This window comes from Ovis aries, chromosome 13 (genome assembly GCF_016772045.2).
Source record: "Ovis aries strain OAR_USU_Benz2616 breed Rambouillet chromosome 13, ARS-UI_Ramb_v3.0, whole genome shotgun sequence".
Lineage (NCBI taxonomy): Eukaryota > Metazoa > Chordata > Mammalia > Artiodactyla > Bovidae > Ovis > Ovis aries.
This window is the reverse complement of record NC_056066.1, coordinates 53,393,193-53,410,569: the sequence shown is the minus strand read 5'-3', so window position 1 is coordinate 53,410,569 and position 17,377 is coordinate 53,393,193. Positions and strand designations below refer to the sequence as shown.

Here is a 17,377-nt window from a genome sequence, read left to right as displayed (position 1 = left end):
TCTATCTGCGTGTGTGACAGACAGACGGACAGATGGATGTGGCTGTGGGTCTGTATGGGGTGGTCTTGGACAGACCTGCCCCACTTGGCCTCAAAAGAGCCACCTGGTAGGGGGGCAGGGGTCTGCTTGGCATTAAGGGAGATGGTGGGGGTGTCCAGTGAAGCTGGGCCCGGCATTGAGAACTGAGGAGTCTCCTTGCTGTCACCTTTTTCTCTGTAGGGCCCTCAGATCTTGCCAATCACTAGTGTGAAGGTGGGGCATGTCTGTGTCCTGAGACCCTGGGAGACTGTGGGGTCCTGGGGGTGTGGCAGAGGCCGGAGGCCCAAACCCTCCCCTCCAATACATCCATGTTTCTGGTGTTCTCCCCTTTTGGGATCTGAGGTGGATTCTTACTTCACTTTAGAGCCACTGTAGGGGGAGTTCTTGCAACCCGCCTCCCTGCTGGGGACCTGGCTGTGCCCAAGAGTGTGCCAGGTCAGGGGCTTGGCCTCCTGGCTTCCTTACACAGGAGGGAGCTCTGTGCTCTGGCTCAGCCCTCCTGAAAGGGGAGTAGGCAGGCTGGCTCTCCCATTCTGGGGTCCTTATCCACCACCCAGAGGGCCCAGGTATGGTGAGCACCCACTGCATCTCAGCCACGGCGATGAAATGACTTAACCTTTAAAAACAGCTTTTACTGCTTCTCAATTAAGAAACAGTGCCTTACACATTCTTTAGGCTCCATTTTATGAAACACAGATTTGCCTGATTTTAAAAAGTGCACATAACAGGGAGGACTGTTAATCAAAACTATCATTGAAAATCTTAGTTTCAAAAGTACAGCAGTGGTTTCTCCAGGCAGACAAAAATGGCTATATGGACCCTGTTTCTGGGGTCTGGTGTCCTCTGGCTGTGGTGGAGTGGGGTGAAGGAACAGGAGCCAGTGGCCTGGAGACACACTCCAGGTGACTCTCAGCTGCCCCTCCCCTGTTCCCATGTGCCTCCCATATGGTTTCTGATTTTGTGTAGGAAGGAGCCCAGTAAAGGCGCATTTCGGATCCAATCCCATCAGCAGCCCCTCGGGCTCCTCCAAGGGCAGCTACAGCAGCTATCAGGAAATCATTGCAACTTCTCTCCTAAATTTGGGCCAAATCGCTGAAGACACCCTGGTTGGCGGAGACTCAGGCCAGGTGGCCACGCCAGGTCTAGTTCAGGAGGCTGAGGAAGAAGCCACCAGTGATGAGGGGGAGAAGGAGGACTTTATTCAGCCGGAGGACGTGGAGGAGGTGATTGAAGTCACCAGTGAGCGCTCCCAGGAGCCGTGTCCCCAGTCTCTGGAGAGTGTGGCCAGTGAGGCATCCAGTAAGCAGAAAGTGATCCTGGGCAACGAGGAGGAAGACGAGGAGGAGGAGGAGGAGGAGGAGGAAGATGAGGAGGAGGAAGAAGATGAGGAGGAGGACGAGGAAGACGAGGAGGAGGCCCCTCCTGATGTAATCTGCCAGGAGGATGCCCCCCATGTCCCTGCCCCAAAGAGTCCTCAGCCACGGGGCCCAGTGCCTCCTAGCCCCAAGCCCGGGTACTCCGTCCTGGTGGAGGTGCGGTCCGATGACGGCAAAGACGAGGACTCGCGCTCCCAGAAGTCTGTGGTCACAGACGAGTCGGAGATGTATGACATGATGACCCGTGGCAACCTGGGCCTCCTGGAGCAGGCCATTGCCCTGAAGGCCGAGCAGGTGCGGGCTGTCTGTGAGCCGGGATGCCCACCTGCCGAGCAAGGCCCGCTGGGCCCGGGCGAGCCGGGGAAGGCAGTGAGGCCCCTGGACGCTGCCCGGAAGAGCTACTGCAGCAAAGGTAGGCTGGGCTCCCAGGGATGGGCAGCCCGGGACCCGTGGACATGCCCTGAGGATTTCACTGGCTGGGGGTCATGGGAGGTGGGGAGTGTTGGCCAGACAGACACAGACTGTGCTCAGTGAGGCAGGAGGCAGGGCTGGGAGCACCAGAAGGGCATTGGCACTGGTCCTCAGGGACCCTGATGCTGAGGCACAGGTGCCCACGAGCCCTAGAGGGGCTAGAGGCCAGTGGCAGCGAACTCAGGAGGGTGGTGCCTGGGAGAGGCTTGTGAGCCCCTTAGGGTGCCTCTTCCTGCCTGGGGGTCAAAGGACAACCTCCTCCCATTTGAATCAGGCAGAGCCCCCAGGGGCCCTGTCCTCCCTGGGGTGGGCATTCAGAGCATGATCTGTGATTTCTGCGTTCTACCAAAGGGGATGACAGCTCCATGGAAGTTTCCCTGGGTCACTGGCTATGCCCTGGGGACCATGTGTGTCCTGAGAGGTCTTCCCTTCTGCCCCCGGACTTGCAATGACCTCTCTGGCCTGTAGAGGCTTAATGAGGTCAGTAGCTGAGATTTGGGGTTAAGTTTCTGCCTAAGCCTTTATTAGCTGCTTTGATTCCCCAGTGGCTCAGACCTTAAAGAGTCTGCCTGCAGTGTGGGAGACCTGGGTTCGATCATCGGGTTGGGAAGATCCCCTGGAGAAGGAAATGGCAACCCACTCCAGTATTCTTGCCTGGAAAATTCCATGGACGGAGGAGCCTAGCGGGCTACAGTCCATGAGTTCTCAAAAAAGTCAGACACTACTCAGCAACTTCATTTTGGGTGAGATACTTAGTTTCTGTCTCCCCTTTTTGTGTCAACATGAAGGACGAGTCCTGGCAGGGGTGTTGCTGCCCAGCTTCACTTCTCTGTGGAGGCCTGGGGCTGTGCAGGACATTAGCAGGACAGGGCAGAGGGCACCAGCCGCCATCCCGGTGGTCTTCCTTGAAAAGCTACAGTCCCACTGTTTGGGTTTTCACCATCTGTGGGCTTTTCCACTTAGACACCCTGGACAGTCCCTCTAGTATCCCCTTGCTGTCCAGCCCTGGTGCGTTTCGGGCTCTTGGGCGGTCTGGTCATCCTTCTCTCTGGATAGCCAGAGAGAAGGCTTGTGAGCTGCACTACCCCCTCCCTGCTCACCACTACCCACCCCCCCAGCTTCCTGGCTGCCCTCTGACCCAGAGGCCCTGTGTGTTTAGATCCCTCAAGAACTGAGAAGCGTGAGATCAAGTGTCCGACACCAGGCTGTGATGGCACCGGCCACGTCACTGGGCTGTACCCTCACCACCGCAGCCTGTCTGGCTGTCCCCACAAGGACAGGATCCCCCTGGAGAGTGAGTAGCTCTGCATGGCTCAGGCTGCCTCTGGTGTTTGGAAGGTGCCCACGATGGGGAATGGCCACACAGAGCCCTGTCCCTCTGAACCGGCATGTCCTGAAGCCCATACTTGAGCCCTACAAGCATGGGGACGTGGAGTGTCCAGTGAGTCTCCTGGAGATGGCAGCCTGGGTCAGGGTCCCAGGAAGCTGGCCATGGACACGGGCACACGGGAGGGGAGGCTGGGCTCTGGAGCTGGGGAGGGGCCACTTTCTATGTGCTGGGGGCTCAGAAGGAGAAAGGCTGTCCCTGCTTCCGTGTGAGGGGCAGCAAGTTGAGAGGAGGGACATTGTAAGGCTGAAGTGGTTTCTGCCTTAGGGAGCCAGGGCCACCATGGGAGGGCTTCTCTGACTGAGCTGAGCCTGGGGCCTCTGCATGCTCCATGGAGGGAGGTGCTCACTGGCTCCTCCCGGTTGTCTTGCAGTCCTGGCCATGCACGAAAACGTGCTCAAGTGCCCCACTCCTGGCTGCACAGGCCAGGGCCACGTGAACAGCAACCGTAATACGCACAGAAGGTATGGGGCTGGACTGGGCATGGTGAGGGCGGTGGTGGGGGCATGCTGTGGGTGCCCCAACCTGGCACATGTCTCGGGCTTGCCCTGTGCCCCTGTGTGCTGCTCTTTGGGGTGAGTGCAAGGTCAGGACAGACCTTTGGTGGGCGCAGAGCAGCACCTGGAGGGGTGGTCACTGGCGCCACTCTGAGGGGATCCTGAGAGACCAGAGTGCACCTGGAGGAATGGGCGCCTGCAGCCTGGGGGAGAGCCGGGTGGGGACCCTGCCCTGCGGAGGTTTGGGAAGCCTCTGGACACTAGCTCTTGCTTAGGGCGCAGCCTCAGCATCTGGGCCTAAGCCTGGTTGCTCGGTGGGGTGCTGAGACCCTGGTGGTTCCATTGTCTGCCATCTCTGGCCACTGCTTCCGCGAGCCCTGGGCAGCTGTGGCTGTGGCAGCAGGTGCCTTTGCTCCAGTGAGTGAAGCTCAGCTGAAAGGATGGTCAGAGTCTTTGAGGTCCAATCACTGAGAAGAGGCTGAGCTCCCCAGCACTGCTGTGATGACGTCACCTCCCCTGGTTGATCAGCTTCTTAGTTCTAACAGTTGAAGCCGTATCCACGGTGTCTTGGATTAGGTGCTTTCCTGGGAAGGACCTGTGCCCTTCTGCTGTGGCCCTGGTGGTCTGTGTCCTCCAGGGTCAGCACCCAGTTCATGGCCTGTGGGTGACAGAATTTGAGCAGCTCTGGTTGGTGGTAAGGCGAGAGGAGCAGGGTGAGAGACAGGCCCATCCCCCAGACCCATCCAGAAGAGAGGCCTTTGTCCAGAGCCTTGTAGAACTTTAGGATGCATTTTATCTCTGTGTGTCATTGGCTTAAAATTTCTAAAAACAGAAACTGAGTGAGCAGCAGGTGCTTTGAGGGCTGAGGACAGACCTGGGGAAAAGCCCCCTCTATAGGAACAACAGCCTTCCCTGGGCGCCTGCAGGTGTCTGGCTCCTGGCTTAGATGGGCAGGGCCTGGAGAAGGGCTCAGCTGTCCTCCTATCCTGTCTCTAGTTTGTCTGGGTGTCCCATTGCTGCTGCCGAAAAATTAGCCAAATCTCATGAGAAGCAACAGCCACAGCCGGGAGAGCCTTCCAAGAATAGCTCCAATTCGGATCGGATCCTCAGGTGAGTGACATGAGCCACAGACCCGGAGGGGTGTTCTTAGACCCAAGTTCATCTGCCTGACATATAGCGAGGCCAAACAAACCAAAACTGGGTTGGAGTTCGGAGCAGAGAAAAGTTTATTACAAAAGCCAAGGAAGGAGAATGTTTGGCTGGTGCTCAGAGCGTTCGACTTCCCATTGGCTTTCTGGTGAGGTCTTTACAGACAGTGTGAGGGAAGAGGCTTCGAGGTGCATAATAGCTTGTGGAGCTTCTTCTGATCAGCTGATGGTGAGGTGGTAGGTGATTGTTTTAGGAATCTCAGCCTTGCAATTCCAACACCCTGGGGTCCATAGGCTTGTGGTCGGCATGTCGTCACCACCGGGCAAGTGTCTTAGTTTCTGCACAGCGACTCAGATACGTGTCAGTTTGTTCCTTCCGTCTCTTCCAGAGGAGCTAGGAGCCCTGTTGAGCCTCTTAATTGACTGACTTGCTCTTTGGAGCCTGGAAGGTTGAGGGGGTTTACAGCCTTTTTCCTACAAACGAGAAATGGGGACACAGAGGGGCTTTTGTCCCAGGAAGGCCCTGTAAAGTTCTGCTTGATTTCAGGGGCTGCCTCCCGAAACGCCCAGGGAGCATCTAGTCCTTCTGCAGCTGCATGTGTGTGCATGAGTGTGTGCATGAATGTGTTCACACACATGTATGTATAGCATGTGCGTGTGCACATACGTGTGCGCAGTGTGTATGTGTGTGTGCATGTGTGTGCCGGTGTGCATGCGTGTACTGGTGTTTCTCAGCAGTTTTGGAGGCGCCAGCACCTGCAAGGCTGCCCCTGCCTTGCCCTTTCTGAGGGTATTGATATCACTGCTGGATGATTCAGGATTTGTTTGTGGAGATTCTGGTTCTGTTTGGAGAGTGGGATGCACCAGCTGAGGGCTAAAACCCTGGACTGGGAAGAGGTGCCCTCCAGAGTGCCACCCCCATGACCCTTGAGATGCTGTGTATTTAGGTGTGTGTGTGTGTGTGTGTGTGTGTGAGTGTGTGTGCATCCATATGAGGTTGCAGATGTGGCTTATTGATGAGAGGGCTTCTGAAAGGCCATTCAGAATGAATCTGCTTTGTGCAACCTCACCCACCAGCCCCCGTTGGCGTGGGGCCAGAGGCTGGGGAACTTTCCTAAGGCCACATGTCCCCCCCATCCCGCCAGCCTACCTTCAGAATCTCCTCCCAGCAGGACCAGTGCCCTGGTGCCCACCATGCTGGGGGATTCTCCCCCACCGTGTCCTTGTTCAGTGGACTCCTTGCTCCCTTGTCTCCAAGGAGCTAGAACTCACAGGTCCTCTCCTCCAGACTCCTGTTCTACGTCTGTCATAGATACAAGAGTTTGGGAGACCAGGGCCACCACACCCTGTGCAAGCTCAGTGCTCAGCAATCGTGAGCATGGGGCATGGCATAGACCCCGGTCTGGAGACCCACCTGTCCCTTCCCTGGCAGGTGCCTGGCGGACACTGAGACCGAGGATTGAGCTGCACACCTTGGCTTTGGAGGGTGGTGTGTGAGGAATCTCTGTGAGGGGCCCACCCTCCCACACTGGGGCTGCCCTTGCAGCCCAGTCCTTGGCTGCCCTGTACTCCATTTGGCTTCTTTCATCCAGGAAGCTGCTTCTTTTTTCCATCTTAATCCCTGTTTCTTCCATCTTCTTGATAATTTTCCTATCTTGAGCCAAGTCACTGACAAAATGTCAAACCACCAGGCGGGTAAGGCTTGGGAAGGCCAGTCTTGGGGCCAAACAGGTGCTGAAGGTGGAGGTGGTGTCCCAGGAAGGTGACTGCAGTTTGTTCCCCTGTAAAAATGAGACAACAGTCTCAGCGACTTGAGTTTCTCACGAGGCCTGGACGAGGCCCTGCGCCCTCAGTGAGGAGCCCTGATGGTAGCAGCTGCGGCCAAGATGATGGAGCCTTCCACCCAGGCTCCATGTGTTCCGTGGGGCCGCGTTTTGGGTATTGTACCCTGGGGTGTGCAGATAATCTTAAAAAAGTTTTGCTGGCATCATAGACACCGAGTCTGCTGCTGGACGAAGCCCAGGCTGAGGAAGCCACCAAAACATGGTGCAGGCATTAAGTTTAGGCCTCATCTTCCCTTGAGGGTAGCTGAGAGCTCGCCAGCAACTTCTCAGATGCATTGGCCAGTCCAGAGTGGAGGAGGAGAGCCTGTTCATGCTCTGGTGGTATCGTTTTCCCAAGACCCTTCAGAGCTGGCCTTATCATGGTCTTCTTGGCAACAGGCTCCTCATTTCGGGTCATGCTTAAGTTCTTACAGTGCCTGGCACCTCGGGGCCTCTCCATTGGTCCTTCATTCCACCCTTTCCAGAGTGAAGTCACTGCTTGGCTCTAGAGGCCTCCTCTGCTTTTCTTCTCTCCGAGCCCCTCACTGGAATGGTACAGACCCCATGGCCTTTCTCTTCTGCTGGTCTCGCTCCTGCCCTGGCCCCTGGGCTGTGGAGGCTGGTGTCTCCACACCATCTCTTGTGCATTTAAAAATCTGAGCTCTTCCAGAGCTCTAGTAACAGTGACTGAATGCTTGCGGCAGTGCTTTCATGCCTGTCCTTAACTGGGCAGCAGCCCCTCCAGGGGCATCTTAAGCAACTTTAAGCAGAGGACAGTGGAGGGCTAGGCCACTGCCTTCAAAAAGTGGAGCTGCTGTGCCCTGAGGCTGATTCTCAGAATCATCCCCATATCCCCTCCAGGTGCCCCAGCTCCCTCCTGTCCGGGGAATTGTATTAACAAGTTATTCCACCACCAGAGTTCCACCTTGACTGCCCACCACCCTAAAGATGCTCCTCTGGGGCTCCCAGCCAAGGGCTCAGAAACCGGCTCTCCTTTTCCCCTCCTCTGGCTGATGCTGTCTGCAAGGGGATACGAGCTGTTACTTCAAGTCTCCTAGTGCTTCTTCCCCATGGCGATTCTTCCTGCACATCCCGCGGGCAGCATGTAGTGGTGGGCAGGGGAGGGCCTGCCTGGGTCTCAGTCCACACTGGCCTCTGAGGGATGGCTGGGCGAGGCCATGGCAGAGGGTGCTGGGTTGAATAGCACAGGGTCCTTGTGTCCTGTCTTCATGCTTCTCATCTCCATCCTGCACCCCAGGCCCATGTGCTTCGTGAAGCAGCTTGAGGTCCCTCCATATGGAAGCTACCGGCCCAGCGTGGCGCCCACCACACCCAGGGCCAACCTGGCCAAGGAGCTGGAGAAGTTCTCCAAGGTCACCTTTGACTACGCAAGTTTTGATGCTCAGGTTTTTGGTAAGCGCATGCTTGCCCCAAAGATTCAGACCAGCGAAACCTCACCGAAAGCCTTTAAATGTAAGTTGGGGAAACTGCTCCGCGAGGTTTAGGGTCTGAGGGGTGGAGGAGGAGGAACCTTTCCCCAGGAGCATGTAGGGACTCTCCATCTGGGGCCCCAGCTGTCCCAGTCTACCACGGTGATGTTCTCAGAGTCTGGGTCTCACCCACGTTGCAGCCTTCACGTTCAGCACCAAACTGGATGTGTCTCCTCACTACACGTTGAAAACAAAACACAAGTGTGTTATGGTGTGCATGTCCAAAGAGTTAAGCCCAACATCGCTGACATGGTTTACCCTATGAGTGTGCCCTCCCCTAGATGTCCTTTCCCAGGCAGTTTATTCCAGCTCAAGGGTGGAGGTCTAGGGGGAACCACTGTGCTGAGCCTGGACACCCAACAGATGCTTAGACAGGGACCATCTTGCTGGATACAGTATGCCATTTGTAATATTAGCAACAAAATTTCTGGGTGCTTGCACTAACAAAATTCATTCCTACAAACCTTTGAGAACAAGCTCTCCTGTCTTTCTAAAAAGTTATTCCTATACTTAGGTTGCACTGGGTCTTTGTTGCTGTGCAGGCTTTCTCTAGTTGTGGCGAGTAGGGGCTGCTCTGTTGCAGTGCACGGGCTTCTCACTGTGGTGGCTTCTGTTGCGGAGCACAGGCTCTAGGTGTGTGGGTTTCAGTAGTTGCAGCTTGGGAGCTCAAGAGCATGTGCTCGATAGTTGTGGCACACCAGCTTAGCTGCTCCTCAGCCTGTGGACTCTTTGATCCCCCAGACTAGGGATCAAACCCATGTCTCCTACATTGGCAGGTAGACTCTCAACCACTGGAGCACCAAGGAAGTCCCCTGTCTTTTTTTGGTCACTTATTACACTAATTTGTGAGTTGCAAGCCAATTAGCTTGCATAATACCTACAAAATGGAAAACTGCCCCAGTGTACATAAGATTGGAACTGGCAGCTCATGATGGATGTTCAGATGCCAAAATCAGCAATGATGAGTTTCCTACGAGTTCATACTAGAAACACTGATCAATACAATGGCCACCTGGAGTGTTTGGCCAACTTGTTAGGAGAGGGCTTTGTGCAAGGCACCCCGCATACGCTGGGGAACTGGAAATTTGCTGGTGATATCATAATTACTCAGAAATCATACCTGAGAGTGATCTTATGGTTACAGCACAGTTATTAGAAAAGATGACATTTTGTGCCTTCATGTTTCATGTTCTGTTGTTGTTCAGTAGCTAAGGCCTGTCCAACTCTTTGTAATCACATGGACTGCAGCATGCCAGGCTCCTCTGTCCCCCACTAATTCCCAAGTTTGCTCAGATTCATGTCCATTGAGTCGGTGATCCTATCTAAATCTTATCCTCTGCTGCCCCCTTCTCCTTTTGCCTTCAGTCTTTCCCAGCATGAGGGTCTTTTCCAGTGAGTCAACTCTTCGCATCATTATAATTGAGCAACAGTGTTATTTACTAAAGCTGTGGCTGTTGAGGAGGTGATATCAAAATCAGCCTTTTGAGATATTGTGACAAAATTTGCCTACTTGAATGACACTGCAGACACTCTTCCTATTTACAGATCTTAGTCTCTCAATAAGCATTCACCAACAGATAACTTGTTTCTTTTGTAATATCAGGGATGCTAGCCTGTCTTTGCCCTTTCTGCCCAAGTTATGGTCAAGACAGAAGTGGCCTTCTCAATACCTGACAAGGATGGGGGAGGATTGGGGTATGCGAGCTCATGGCAGTGGGTAGATGACCCAGCCCTAAACCTACCTTCACATAGCTGTGCTCAAAGCCCCCAGCCACCCTAAAGCTCCCCTGTGGGTCTTTGTGGCTGCCTCCCGTTCACGTTGTATATCAGCCTGCTGTTGTTCCCTTTTTGCAGCCAAACCTTTCCCAAAGGCCTCTCCCCCCAGGCCCAGCCCCTGCACCTCATCCTCTTCTGCAGGCTTCGACTACGCCCACGATGCAGAGGCCGCGCACATGGCTGCCACTGCCATCCTGAACCTCTCTACGCGTTGCTGGGAGATGCCTGAGAACCTCAGCACGAAGCCACAGGACCTGCCCAGCAAGGTGGGCGAGGGCCCTGCTGGGAGCCCCTTCTGAGGCAGAGAAGGCGGGTGGGGTTTGCAGTCAGGGCTATATGCAGCCTGCACAAAGCAGGCTCAGCAAACCCAGCATCTATGAGGGGAGTACCACTCCTTTTCTCCCTCCTGACCACTGACCCTGCTGCCCAAAGACACTGGATGGTTCCACCTCCCTGAGCACCACGCGCTGTGCCTAGGGGCGCCAAGCGGGTGTACATACGTGTTCCCGCATCTACCAGGATGCGGGCTTCCACTGGCTTCCACTGGCTTCCGCATGTTCCTGTGCCCACACAGGTGGCCACGTGCAGGGGCTGGTTTTACGGGCTGCAGGCCTTGAGGGAGTGGGTAGAGTGAGTCCACGTCAGCTTCAGGATACTTTCTTCTCAGAGGCTCTTCTTTTTGGCCCTGTTCCCTTTGGAGAGAAAATAAGGCACATGTGGGAGGGGATGGCGTCTAACCTAGATGTCACCTTTGCAATGCAGGCCGCGGACATTGAGGTGGATGAGAACGGAACCCTGGACTTGAGCATGCACAAGCACCGCAGGCGGGAGAACACTTTCCCCAGCGGGAGCAGCAGCAGCAGCAGCCCTGGCGTGAAGTCAGCTGACGCCTGCCAGCGCCAGAGCAGTACCAGCGCCCCCAGCAGCTCCCTGACCTCACCCCAGTCCAGCCACGCCTCCCGCCAGGATGAGTGGGACCGGCCTCTGGACTACACCAAGCCCAGCCGCCCACGAGAGGAGGAGCCTGAGGAGGTGGGTGCTGTCCAGGTGGGAGGTCCAGGGCTATCGAAGGTCGGAGGAGGGGGGCGTTGGGCAGGCGCTGGCGGTCAGCTTGTCTTACCCAAGGGTTGGCATAAACACGCTGGCATCTCCAGGCAGAGGCGCTATGGATCTTACCCCTTTCCACACAGGGTTCTGCCTGCTCCAGGCAGCTAAGTCCACCTTCCTGGAGGTGTTTTCACCATTGGCTCAGTTTGTGGCCTTGTCCCCTCCAAGAGGGAGGTGGTCTCACCTCTGGAGAATTAGTGGTCAGCAGCAGTGTGGCTCTCCAAGAGTGTGGAGAGGACAGGGGTGGTTCAGGGGATGATTCGGGAAAGGCCTCAAATTCCTCAGTTTCGTGGGCCTCCCACCAGCCTGCTGTCCAGATGAGGGACACCCTGAACTCTGGTGGCAGCCTCTCCTTACCATCCCCAGGACAATGCAGGCGCCTGGTTCCCTGGACAGAGGCAGGAGAAAATGCCTGGCCTCAGAAGCACCTCTGGCAGCCAGTTGTCTTAGTCCCAGAGCAGTACTGCCTGCTAAGGAGCGGCAAGCCAGGCCTCTGTGTTGACCCATCCATAGCCTGGGGGCTGGTGGAACATTCCTTTCCTGATGACTCCACCCACTCTAGGTGGGGCTGACTGGGGGCTTCCAGAACAGCAGAACTCCGCTCTGAGGGTACAGCTCCAGGCGGGCTCTGCATAGTGTGGACAGGCCTGAGGGGTCCCTCCCAGCCCTCCCCTTCCTGCCAGCCCCCACCTCCAGGAGGGCGAGGGGGCCAGGTCCCTGCGTGTGTGCTAAGCCATGTCTGATTCTTTGTGAGCCCACTGACTGTAGCCCTCCAGGCTCCTCTGTCCATGGGATTCTCCAGGCAAGAATACTGGAGTGGCTTGCCAGTGCCCTTCTCCGGGGGATATTCCTGACCCAGGGATTGAACCCAAGTCTTTTGCGTCTCCTGCATTGGCGGGGAGTTCTTTACCACTAGGGCCACTGAAGCAGAACCAGGAGGCCCCTGGAATGTTTGTGTCTGGGCAGGGCAGGGTGCTGTGTGGGTGGAGCCATCCCTTGGCAGGCGGGGCTGGGGACAGATCCCTGTGGAGGGAGGGGCAGTGTTGGTAAGGATTCTACTCTGAGAACCCACCCCCTCTACAGTTTCATCTTCAGGGGTGGCCGGGTTCCTCCATCTACTGGCCTCACATGCACTCCTACTTTACAGAGGAGCTGCCTGGTCTAGGTCTAGGTCGTCTGGCTCATCACATGGCAGCCACTCAATGTCAGGGCTCAGAAGAGGGATACTTCTCTCAGAGTGAGCCCCTGGGTTAGGGAGGCTGGCTGAGGGTCAGCGGGGGCTGCAGGAGGGCTTCTCTCTGCCAGTGGGCCAAGTCTGAGGCCCGGTGGGGCCCTTCTGTTCCTGTTGGGGTCACCAGGCTATGTCCCCACACCTGCTGTCATCCTTGTTCAGTTCTGTGCCTGTGACCTTGTCTCCCCTCCACCCCTCTAGGGGTCCTTCCCCTTTCCTTGGCCCCTAGCTCAAGCTGGTCTCTCTGGCCACTTCCCCCTGCCACCCGCCCAGCCCCGCTCCACTTTCCCATGCCCTCTGAGCATCCTCACCCCTTCCCAGAACTGTTGTGTCATCTGTAGGTGACCTGGGTCTCAGAGGTCCTGGGGAGCCTGGCCGTGGAAGCCTGCTGCTGTGCTCCATCGCCGACCATCCACTCCCTGGCAGGAAGCCTCAGTTAACCCCCAGGCCCTTCCCTTCCTCCCCTGTGCCCTGGGCACAGGTGTCCCTGTCCTATTGGGTCACCCCCTGGATCAGGCCTTCCCAGTCCATCTACTGTGGTCTGGGCTCCCCGTTCAGACTCTCCTTCTAGCTCTGCCCAAGACTCCTTGACCATCTTGCCCCAGCCTTTAGCATCACCTCCCACCCAACTCTGGCAGCAGTGCCCCCTCACGTCCCCAAACAGCCCTGGCCCCTGTGTCTGTGGCCCTCTGGGATATGCTTCATGTTCTGGAGCTGCCTCTGCCCCTGTGATTCTGGGAGGCCCTTGTTTCTCCTGAAGGCTGCGCTCAAGTTGAGGCTCTTCGTCCACACCGCTGTGCCTTGTTCAGTAGTAACAGTAGCAACAGCATCGCATGGGGCCACGGGCCTTTCTTGCCTCAGCCCCAGACATCCTGGGAGGGCCTGCTACTGTTTCCAGCTCAAACGTGTGGGGTCCAGGAGGTTGGACAATGTGCCTGGGACACACAGCAAGTCCTGAGACTTGAATCGTGATCCACCACTGGGGCTAGTGGTCCATTACAGACTGACCTGCAGGGCACTGACCTTCCTGACTCTCGTGGATGTCTTCCCTGCCCTGGATGGAGGGAATGTCCTTGTTCACCACTATGTTCATAGTCTTGGGTGGTGACTGAACACTTCCAGACCCTGCATTTGAGGTCAAAGTGTTTATTAACGTGCCTGTTGCAGTCAGGTCATCGTGCCGGCTGGGCCCACAGGGCCAGATGGCCCTAAGGTTGCTGCGATTATTTCTATCATACTTTGTACATTGTACCGCTCATCCTCATAGCATTTCAACAGACACACCCTCAGTGGTAACGGCCCCAAAGGAGCTGCACTTGGTGTGCACTCTGGGGTGCAGGAGGTGACCCAGGGCGGGTGGCCGGAGGTGACACACAGGCCAGAGGCCTTGGAGGGTGTCAGAGCAGCTGCCCTGGCTGGCATCCGTGTCTCCCCGTTCTGGGTCAGCTCGGGCGCAGCAGCTGAGGTGAGGGAGCGCCCCTGCCCCTCGGGTGCTGCTGCCTGCATCTTGGGAGTGTGTCTTACTCCTGCGTGCATAAGACAGGAGACTCCAGAAAACGCCTCTGTGGACCCTGTTCTGAAAGGCCCCTCTCCCTCAGCCCTGGGCTGGGCGCCCAGCCCCCGCCAGCTGGTTAAAACATCTCCCTGCTGGTCTTTTGCAGTCAGAGCCAGCAGCCCATTCTTTTGCTTCTTCTGAAGCAGATGACCAGGAAGTGTCGGAGGAGAATTTTGAGGAGCGGAAGTACCCCGGGGAGGTCACCCTGGCCAACTTTAAGCTGAAGTTTCTCTCCAAGGACATAAAGAAGGAGCTGCTCACGTAAGTCCCCGCCTTGAACGACAGGACCCCCCCCCCCCCAAGGGGACCTCTATAGTCTGGACAGGAGCACACCCTAGTGGGAGCCTGTGATGACCAGGCCGGCCCCTGCACAGCCCTGCACTGACTGTCCTCTTGCCCTGGCCATGGGCAGAGGCTGAGCTGCCTCTACTAGGACCTTCCTGGGCCAGACAGCAGGGGAGGTTCCCCTCACCCCTGTACCATGCTGGCCTCTAACCTGCTCCTTCAGGGTGATAAAGAGCGAGGATGAGCCTTCATCTGGCCCACAGAGCAGACAAGGGCTGAGGGGAGTGGACGCCTCCTGAGCCCCCACTGCGTGCCAGTCCTCGGCATGCTCTGCCTCAGAGTTGGTGCCCTCAGCCCTGGCAGCCAGAGCTAGTTTAACCAGATGCCAGGGAGAGGGGAGAGGGGACAGCTGCTGGCTAATTGCCACTGAACACCACCTCCCCTAGGAGACGGTGAGAAGCAGGTGATCCAGCCCGCACCTCTGCTCAGAGTTTGTCCCTGGGATTCCTCTTCGTGCCCCAGACCCTGCCAGCTTCCTCCGGCCCTGTAGCTGGCTCTGGCTGGGGCCTTTTCCTCGGGGAAGGCCCTGCCGCGTCAGGAAGGCGCCCCCCCCGCGCCCCGTCCACAAGCCTGGACACGTGTGCGTGCGCAGCGCGAGGGCTTCCGAGCATCTCGACTTCAAGTTGAGCTTCACTTGGGTTCCCTTTTCCGTCTTGAGCCGAGTGGTGCGGGAGAAACTTGCAGTCGGAGAGGCGGAGGTGAAGGGTCTGCTCCGGGACGGGCAGGGAGCAGGCGCCGCCGCCCTCCCTGAGTGGACTCAGCCCCGGGGGCGGGTCTGGCAGGGTGCCTCGCTCTCTGATCTGACGCTCTGTTTCCTTTGTCCAGCTGCCCCACCCCTGGCTGTGACGGCAGTGGCCACATCACTGGGAACTATGCCTCCCACCGCAGGTTCGTCCCCCGCTTGGGTCCGCCTGGCCTGGGTGCTGTGTGGTGGGTCTTCTCCCTCTGCTGCTCTGCTCCCCCTCTTTGGCTCATCCCAATATCCCATCTCTTCTCTTTCAGCCTCTCTGGTTGCCCTCTTGCTGACAAGAGCCTCAGAAACCTCATGGCTGCCCATTCTGCTGACCTCAAGTATGTCTGCCCTCCTGGCCTCCCATCTCTGGGGTGGCTTCCTTGCTCTGCTCACTCCTTTCATGAGGCTCCAGCCCAAATCAGCCTTCTCGAGGGCTCCGGCACCAGGCCGGCCCCAGCCAGAGGCGCAGGGCCGTGGGGCAGAGAGGCAGGGCCATGGACGGGCTGATTCTGCTTGGCTGGGATTCTCGCCACTCTGCCTGTCTCTGTCTGCTCTGAGCACTGCTGTCTGCCTGTCCCCTCAGGCCCAGGGCTGCTACGGGGTCCTGTGCTCCCCTCGGCCCTGCCAGCCTCTCTGAGGGCTGAGGGTTGGGAGGGCCAACAGGATGTAGGACCTGCCTCTGGCTCCTGGTGGCCCCAGCCCATTCTCTTCCTCTCCTGAGGACCCCTGATGGGCTGCTGTCTGGGCCTGCTTTCCCCTGCCGTGGAGATCTGGGAGAAGTCCCGGACTGGCCATGGCTTGTAAGTCTCATTGTGGCTCAGAGGGCTGCAAGCTGTGTAGCTCTTGCTAAGTGGACTGGATGCTGGTGATGGCTGAGAAACTCTGTGCTTGTCCCTCCTCCTGCACCCCTTTCAGCTGCTTCTGTCTTGGCCCCTGGTGCTCACCCCTGCCCTGCCCAGGCCTCACCTCTATGCTCGCCCCTCCTTTTTGCTGTGCCTGCTCTCTGCTTCTGCTCCTCCTGTCCCTGACAACAGGGCAGGGCAGCCCGGTGGCACCAGCCACTCTGACTGACAGCCTTGTTCAAGTGAGGAGCACTTGCCCAGAGGTTTCCTGGCTCTCAGCGTCCTTCTGGGGCTGGAGTTGGGGATTGTGATGGCCTTTGATTTCATGCTTTTAGTTGAGCTGTGACATCGTGGCTGGTGTGGCCCTGAGCCACATAATGGTGACCCTGTGCTCCTAGGCTGAACCGCGGTTGTGGAAGGAGGGCCCCCTCTTGGCCCCTCAGGTCACTCCCTCTCCAGGGGATTTCTCCCACTCTGGGCCTCTGTGTTGGGGGCCTTGCATCCAGGCCAGGTTTCACCGGCTCAGCCTGATCTGGGGCTCTGGTGCCTTTAAGATGAGGAGCTACGGCTGCTGGAAGCTTCCACGGACCTGCACTGACTTAGAACTGGCAGAAGCTCCCGGTCTGTCTGAGCAGCAGGTCCTGCCAGCCTCGCTTCTGTGGTTCTGGGGAGCCTGTCTGGTCCTAGTAGCCAGGAAAAGCGTGTCGTTACCTGTTTTACCAGTGTGGTCTTCCAGTCCCTCAGATGAGGCTGTGCAGAGTTCATGACCAGAAGCATGTTTCCAGTAGTTCGTTCTATCAGCTTTGACACTAGCATGTTCTGAGGCAGGTTCACACATGCGCTCGCTGACCCCAAGTGTCCAACTCCAGAAATGCAATGAGACCCGCAGGCCTGTGGGCTTGGAATGCTCTTCCCCACCCTCCTCTTCCCTCTTTCCTTCCTCTCTTCTTCTACCGTCTTTCTCATGATCCTTTCTCCTGTTTTCTTTTCCAATTTGACTTACTTTTCTAACTGATCAGTTTCTGTGGTTTTCCAGCTTGAGGGTGGTGGAATTCTAGAAGTGACCACATGCCCTCAATAGCCCTTTACCTGCAGCACAGTTGGTCAGGGTTCCTGGAAGTGACACATGGACTTGGCCCTTGGTCTGGGTCCAGAAACGTGGCCAATAGGGAGGGTCAGCGCCCTTCTGAGATGGAGAGACTGTGAAGAGCTGTAACGCAAACTTGTTTGGAAGTTGGTGATGGAAAGTGTTCCTTGTATGAAAAAAGTCACTCCTGACTCCCTCTGAAGTGTCCTCCTGTGGAGGCTACTCCTCACCTGCTTCAGGCCACAGCGTGGATGTGGCCTGGCTCCCCCATGTCCTTCTCTCCTTCCCCTGCCCAGTGGGCATCTGGCACCTTGATCAGCTTTGTGGCAGTATCGGGTGAAGGTAACCCATCCGCAGAGGGGCAAAGGCACCTGTGCCACGCCTCACAAATGAGTCTTCTTTGGTGGCCCCCACCAACACTTGAGTGCAGCAACAGCCGCAGACAAAGTGTTTTCTGTGTTTTGATCACA

The 17,377-nt window shown here is 57.0% G+C and overlaps 1 protein-coding gene across 6 annotated transcripts in view; it reads left to right on the top strand.

The window, feature by feature from the left end:
- The window catches only part of MYT1 (myelin transcription factor 1), a 67,193-nt gene that overhangs the window by 37,511 nt on the left and 12,305 nt on the right, over window positions 1-17,377 (top strand). For 3 of the 6 annotated variants that reach the window (XM_042229837.1, XM_012188799.5, XM_042229841.2), the window contains exons 7-16: window positions 1,006-1,827; window positions 3,046-3,180; window positions 3,647-3,737; window positions 4,767-4,880; window positions 8,000-8,214; window positions 10,086-10,273; window positions 10,770-11,039; window positions 14,007-14,161; window positions 15,071-15,133; window positions 15,248-15,316. In XM_042229837.1, coding sequence (XP_042085771.1) covers window positions 1,006-1,827; window positions 3,046-3,180; window positions 3,647-3,737; window positions 4,767-4,880; window positions 8,000-8,214; window positions 10,086-10,273; window positions 10,770-11,039; window positions 14,007-14,161; window positions 15,071-15,133; window positions 15,248-15,316 — 2,122 coding nt within the window. The remainder of the gene's footprint in view (window positions 1-1,005; window positions 1,828-3,045; window positions 3,181-3,646; window positions 3,738-4,766; window positions 4,881-7,999; window positions 8,215-10,085; window positions 10,274-10,769; window positions 11,040-14,006; window positions 14,162-15,070; window positions 15,134-15,247; window positions 15,317-17,377) is intronic. The other 3 variants (XM_042229838.1, XM_042229842.1, XM_042229839.1) reach the window with 3 other exon arrangements.